The sequence below is a fragment of the Priapulus caudatus genome, unplaced genomic scaffold (assembly GCF_000485595.1).
Source record: "Priapulus caudatus unplaced genomic scaffold, Priapulus_caudatus-5.0.1 Scaffold1799, whole genome shotgun sequence".
Classification (NCBI taxonomy): domain Eukaryota; kingdom Metazoa; phylum Priapulida; class Priapulimorpha; order Priapulimorphida; family Priapulidae; genus Priapulus; species Priapulus caudatus.
The window spans coordinates 43,538-51,001 of record NW_014578860.1 but is presented as its reverse complement, the minus strand read 5'-3'; the positions used below and the strand labels follow the sequence as shown (position 1 = coordinate 51,001).

Here is a 7,464-nt window from a genome sequence, read left to right as displayed (position 1 = left end):
CAGCAACACGTATACTAAATTGAAAATTCCACATACAAAACAAAATTCCGTAAATGCATGACTTCTCCAATATCGAGATCCTGAGATACTATGTCCAGGTATGCACACAGAAAATTGTTAAAAGTAATAATGAAACTGACTTACGAGTTTTTATTTTATATGTAAAAGAACTGGTATAAAATAGAACATTGCCACATTATTTGCCAACTAGATGGGCAAAATACAGCAACAGCTGTCTAGCAATGCCAAGTAATACTGTAATATGCAACATTTACAAACAACTCTCAAGTTGTATAAAGTCAGAGCGATAACACCTTTGGCAGACAAAGCTCGTCACCTTCTCTGGTCTTGTATTCCGGGATAACATCTCCACTCCTGGTATCAGCTGGCGTACCTATGCACAACTCTGGCTCATAGAGATTCAGTGGTTCCCTTCCTGCAGTGAACAACATAATATTTACATTAATGATAAACCTAATTGCAAATGGCACAGCGCAACATTTAGTAGCTTCACTGACTTATAAAACAAGTTATAAATACGTGTTGGACATGTTCAATGTACGAGTGTTTAATGTTTATTAATAAGGTTGTGAAAATAATGACACCCTCAATGTGATTTTGACAAATATGTTAAAGCTGTCATTTCACAGAATTGTCGTGACCTTTGCTAAAATCAAGAAATACATAATAAGAGGACAGACATGACTTCACACCGGTGATGACATATTTGGGCATACGTTTTACAAATATAAGAAAATCTAATGAAAACTTGCCATCATAACACACCAAAGGGCCAACAAAATGATATCCTTCCTCCTCATCACCAAGAGTGTCACCAAACTTAACACGAGTAATCGGAAGGTGATCCTTATTGTTAACAAGTCCGAAGTCCTGCTGCCATGAGTTCAGGTTGGCATCGCAGTTGCAGCTAAAATACAGAAAATCGAGTTTAGTGAACTTAATTAGACTACGTGTCTATTATTATAAACATGTAATCACACAAACTCTCGCATAGGGAATGACATATCCGATAAATGACACTTCTGGGATTCTGCGAGAAATGTCACTGAAATTGTTGCCCCAATTCAACCCCAAGTCGTTGTACACATAGACATGACCTCTTTGTCTTCACGTCTGTTAAACCGACAATCTCGAACGCCATTTTCATAACCTTCTGTAACGTTCCTATCAGCATAGAAACACTTCAATAACGTATGTCATCTTTCACACAATCCGCGCCCAATTAGTAATAAACACATGAATTTTGTCTAGTCCATGTGACGTCCACACACCTTTGAACGGCACGAGCGCCATGCTAAAGCTGAGTGTCTGTGATGGAGACACTACACGCGATAATTTCACATGATTCTACGTGATTTACTCAGATGATCATAGATATTTCATAGTGATTAACAGATTGGATATGCCGTCTTGGCCTGAATATCACACCAAGAAGAATAGGCGAGGAATCGATCTGAAAAAGCCAACGCGAAGAGTCGGCCACAAACTTCTAAGAATCAGAACAGTCACACATGGCGGAATGGAAGCCTCGGTACCAGATAGCGACTGTACGAACCAATGACTGGATGTCTCTCGTGTAGTGTTTGTTAATAAATTGAGTACGACCCTTACACTGTACTCATTGCTAGCCATGAGAATGACAAAGACCAGACGTTATGTAGACAGTCTCGACCTTTAGACAATTGACGTCATGCGAGTACCACTGTTCACTGGGCCTTATGCACGCCCCACGTCGGTCAGAATCCCTGTGCTGTACGTGTATGTACATGTATCTACCGCAAATCATTACATATACCGCTGAATGCATCTACAGGGTTTCTCCCAGGCATGAAATTTCAACAGCGGGGCAGGGGCAGGGGTGGGGGGAGCGGCGGAAGGGAGGGGACAACTAGGGCGCGAGGCGGCGGGGCTGGCAGAAACATAGGCGGCGGTCCGGGCTGGGCGTGATACTTTGTACCGTACGGCACTAATTAAGCTCTAAAATAGCCACCACACATCAGACGGCTATTTGGGTTCTTGTTATATAAGAGCATACGCCGTCGGTGTGTACCGTTCACGTGACAGGTTCAACTGGTGTATGGTCTTCCAGTACGATGCGTGGTACTTAAAATCACCGCCGCGGGGAATGTCCTGGTCGAACGGCAACTCCTCTGACGATCGTTCCCGCGCTGAGCAACTTTTATTGTGGTGGGAGGATTCGTGGGGGTTTTCCCACGGGCGGCGCCAACGCAGTTTCAAACGGGGGACGTTTTCCCAACGGGGCCGCCAACGCATTCACAGCGGGGAGTTTCCAAACTGGGCGGCGCGCGCCGTCGTTGCGCACAACCCGTAGGGAGCAACCCTGGCATACCCACACAGAGTCTCAATGCTATGCTACCATTGAATCTACAGTACACTACAGGCTACATGTTTAGTGTCTTCGGGACCATTGATAAACCATAAGCATGGACATAACAAACAACGCGCCCGCCAGAGCGTCTCGTGGGTCATCTGAGCGTCTGTTGCTACGATTAATAAACGTAAAATTTCAGTCGTGGGAGTACACATTCTGTTAGCGCGCAGATACTGCAGACACGCGTTGCCGTACGCCGTCATTGTTAGGACACGCCCCACTATCGCAGAGGAGGCGTACGGGGGGACGGTGGGGCGGCAGGGGCGGTGGGGAGGGTGGCTCGGGAAGGGGCGGCTGGGGACCCCCGTGGGTCCGCGCGGCCGCGCGGGCGCGCCCTGCCGCGCTCTCTCAATAGCCGCAGTTCCAATCCTTTGTCGTAACAGTCAACAAATCCATGCTTTAACCCTCCTCTTGAGGGTCCAAAGGTCATCCGACACTTCTCTCTGCGCATGTCAGCAGAACGGGACATTTCACTGGTCCTGTCTCAATCAGGCTAAAAATGCTAGGTCACCGCTGAAACAACAACATGCTTTTTCAATCGCCTTCCGTAGACCATAGTCCTCAGCAAACATGTCTAAAACTCTGCCCGTGTGTCCCCCATTGACCTTTGACCCTGTGACTCAATTTCAAGCACCAGGTGATGGCTTTTCCTACCATGATGCTACTACACCGAACCTCACGCAGCCCTAGGGCTCGAGCCCGTTTAGATTTGGATGCCGCAATTATCATTTCCTCCCTATACGCTTAAAGTTAAGGAGTGAATGTTCCCCCCTTCTTTTACACTCTTGACCCTTTGACCGTTTGCACGCCCCAAGCTTCGACATCCCAACTCGTTTCCTTGACGATGCCCCACCCAGCGACGCCCGGCCACCGAATATCGTGACCGTACGTCGACGCTGGTTAAGATTGTGGCCCATACTGTTGACGACGGACGGCTAGCTGGACGGGCCACGACCCGACGGCGAAACCGGCCCACGGACGAAGCACGAGGTCACGCGGTCATGCGCATTCTACAAGCTGCTCAGATTCTGACTCTATGTCAGATGCTAGCTAAACATCGAATATGTAACCACACACGCCCACTTATGTTACATAATGGTTGTGTCTCTCGAAATTGTCCGCGACGTCACATAACCCTCGACTATAGTAACACTAATAAACTATTCATGGCTGTTTATACTAAAGGATTTTTAAAATGGATAACGATTTTGTAATGTATTTCTATGTATAAAAACGTTACAGAAGTTATGAAATTTGACTTCAATTGTCCTTTAATAAATTTGGCTAGTGCGCATTAATGATACAAATGACACAAACAACACTTACACTGGTGTGTATACAGTTAACTATTAATTTATGTATAGGTTGCAAGACAGGGTTTCGAAATTATGGGAGAAAGCAATAGTTGTGCTGCATACAATGGTCAGGTTGCTGCCTGCACTTAATGCAGGATGTCAAGAGATTTGTAGTAAACTAAAGAAAAAAGCACCCAAGTTACAGACAATTTCAGTTGCAAACAATGGCCAGATATTTAGGTTTTTTACCTCCGCCCAACGAAGTTGGAGGAGGTTATGTTTTCGCTCTCGTGTGTTAGTGTGTTCGCGCGATCGATATTAGCACGTCAGCCAGCGAGCCAGCCAGCGCAGTGAGCCAGCGAGCGTGTACATGTGAGCGAGCCGTATGTGTTCGTGAGTCGTATGGCGTATGTCGATGGCGGAGGTATGCACTCTCCGTGAGTGCACTCTGTCTAGTTTTTTAAATTGTGTTAACCCCACGTTATCATCCGTAATTAATTCGATGTGCAACTTGGGTTAGGAATATGTCACAACATTAAAATAAACCAATCAAGAAAAACAGGGCTATAGTAGGCCAAATCAGGTACCGTATGCATGGGCAGAGGTAATAGGGTAGTACTTTGGGGGTTATAGGGGTGGAACTGCTATGGTTTTTATAAGTTTCTGCCTGTGCGAGTATATTTGCTACCTCCTGTTTTTCTCTGGCTGAAAATACTTGCTGCCTGTCAAAAAAGTCAATTTCTGACCCTAGCTAACACATAAAATATTTATTTCATCTGCTATTCAAAAGAGAAAACAGAGTTAGAACTTACAACTTATCTGGATTGACACAAGTGTTTGGACGACCTGCTGCCCCACAAGCACATCTCTCCTCATCTTCGGGTCCTTTTGGTTCTGCTCCAGGCCAGTACTTCTCTACAACACCATCTCCTGACTCCCACCTTGCATAGCTACAATCACGTTAAGTATCACATCACATGTATCACAAACATTACAATGTTTTTAGTATACAGTATTTGTTTGCGCAAGTGCAGAGTGACCAACCATAACCATTTTGATGCACAGGTCTCATTAGGAAGAAATAGCGCCGAATTATACCGTTCAAAATGGGGAAAAAAAATTTACCTACTGTTTTTTTAAATCTCAACAACATTTACTTCAACTAGAATAATTATTACTTACACGACATCTGCATACATGCTGCTATGAATAAGACTTCCCTTGCACTCATATCTCAGGTACTGCTCACAGCTGTTTGACATAGCAATTAGCTGCCTTATTTGTTGCGAGGAGACACCTTAAACCATAAGAAAACCATTATTTTATATTACCCTGAATATGTACCTAGATTCATTAACATACAGGCTATATATGTATAGGCGATGCAGAGATTATGCAAAAATAAGTCAACATAAGGATTAATCATATAGCCAACTAAGAACGAAAACTCACGAACAAGTAATAAATGTTAGATCATACAGTCATCGATTGGAAGCCAACTTACTTTTTGCTTTGGAATTATCGGCTAAAATCCAGATTACTTTGTTCACAGACATAGTGGTGGAGCCGTAAATGCAACACTGTCACCATGCTGTAATGGAAATGATTTTATAACACCATATGCTCCTGAATTGATTCTCCAGCAACCTAATCAAATTTCATGGCATTCCATAAGACAAGTGCGCCGGAGCGACAGCGCTCATCTAAACGTCTAGCTGCGGTGAACTCTGTGGTGGAGTGGTTGGGATTCTAGGTAAACCTGTTAGTCCCAAACTGTGTTCACATACACGCGAAACAGTGGAATGCACAGGGATGGTATCAGGACGCTTCTCAAAGGAATGTTCGTTTGGGATCGTTATGAAAGTTGGCCAGCGAGATGGCGCGTGCACGTTTAAGTGTCATCAGATTAAAAGATGGAAGCCTCTGATCCGTACGAACAATAGTAGCAACAACTATTTAAGACAGATCATGGTAAAGCACTCATTCCATCTTACCTACGCAAGCCTACAGACTGCAATAGAGAGCTGCACCTGTAACCATATACGCAGGCAAAAACTGCACCAACACATGCACTGGCAGCAGCCATGGCAGTGGCATACGTTTACATGTAAATACTGGACAGTACAGAATGCCATAAGAAATTCTACATTTAAGGAACATACACCATCTTAACCAAAATTTAGCTTTTTGAAAATTTAACTTGACATTGTAGCCTCATACATCCAGGCATCGTATAGATTTCTACTAGCAAACCCAGCAGTCAAATTCTTCTATCTAACAGACAGTCAACAAATCCAGTTTAACGAACCTCCTCTTGAAGTCAAAAGGTTATCTGACACTTACTCTATCGCATGTCAGCAGAAAGTAGATTTCAATGTCGGCTTTCAATTAATGCCCATAAAATGCTAGGTCCACCGGCTGAAACAAAAAATTCAATCGTCCGTCAGACCCATGGTCCTCGAGAAAATGTCTAAAAATTGCCCTAGGCCCATGACCCTTTGACCTGTGGACTCCAATTTCAGTCACAGTGATGGCTTTCCTACCATTGATGGCTATAGCACCAACTATCACGGAGGCCTAGGTCGAGCCGTTTTAGATTTGTGCCGCAATTCTGCATTTTTCCTCCCTATATCCTAAGTTAGGAGTGAATGTTCCCCCTTCTTAACCTCTTGACCTTTGACCTTTGAGCGCCCGCAGCTTCCCGACATCCACAACTCGTTTTTGACGATCCCGCCCAATGTGCCGAATATCGTGACCGTACGTCGAGCGTTTAAGATTTGTGCGCCAGAACTGGTTTGACGGGACCGGTACGGACGGACGCGACGACCGGACGCACAGACGGACGGACAGGGGACACGCGGTCTGCGGACGGACGATCATTGCGTATTTCTACATACTGGGCATCTGACTATGTCAGATGAAAGCTAACAATATAATTAAGTAATTTTCACAGATGAAGCAGCAAGTATAGCTTAATGCATGAGTGGTCCAAAAACTTCCACCATTTAGACCAATTAGCATCATGCGATTACATGTCGTACTAAGAGTACTAAAATTGTAGAAGATTAGTGATGTACAAGATGTTAGCAAGATGACATGACTGACACAGATGCACAAGATAGTACATGATGTTACAAGATATATGTATATCGTGTGTGGCCACGAATTTCTATCTTATGTCCATTGTATCATGTCCCCAACATGGTGAAGATTTTTTGGATCCATTGGCTATTTGGACATAAGATATGCAAATTTCGTAGCGCACACATACAATACATGTCATCTTATACAGTTAATACGTTATGACTAATCCCTATATAGTATAGTATAGGTTTTAAAAAATATTCTTAGCATTAGTGTAGGCATAAACGACATATTTGTATTGTGCTTTTCTGCCTGTATATTTCCTATGCTGCTATCTTAGTCAGATAATGCTCAACCATGCAAAGGCACAATTAAGGACCGAAGGTAGTGAATTCCTCTCTGCACGCCTTGCAGTGTCGGCCGAACTCTCAATCGCATCACAGGGAGCCACGTCTTGTCGTGTCTAGAAGTCCACCATCTGTGTTCCACTCATTACGATTCGAGTCACAGTTACATCCTAAAAAACATGCATTTTTCAGTCCTGTAGGACAATCTATTGCTGATGTTTAAGAGTCACATACCGCAGATGCTGAGATGCTCGTGCATACATTAACAAGTACTACTAAACAAGTATATTATAGTATGAACGCATGATTTTGACAAGCTTATACG

The 7,464-nt window shown here is 43.9% G+C and overlaps 1 protein-coding gene across 3 annotated transcripts in view; it reads right to left on the bottom strand.

Moving 5' to 3' along the window:
- Positions 1–50: 50 nt before the first annotated feature.
- Positions 51–7,464, bottom strand: part of LOC106817622 (neurexin-4-like) — a 10,809-nt gene continuing 3,395 nt past the window's right edge. For all 3 annotated transcript variants that reach the window (XM_014822302.1, XM_014822303.1, XM_014822301.1), the window contains 4 exons: positions 4,891–5,005; positions 4,521–4,658; positions 774–928; positions 51–436 (listed from right to left, as the gene is read on the bottom strand). In XM_014822302.1, coding sequence (XP_014677788.1) covers positions 300–436; positions 774–928; positions 4,521–4,658; positions 4,891–5,005 — 545 coding nt within the window. In that variant the 3' untranslated portion in view covers positions 51–299. The remainder of the gene's footprint in view (positions 437–773; positions 929–4,520; positions 4,659–4,890; positions 5,006–7,464) is intronic.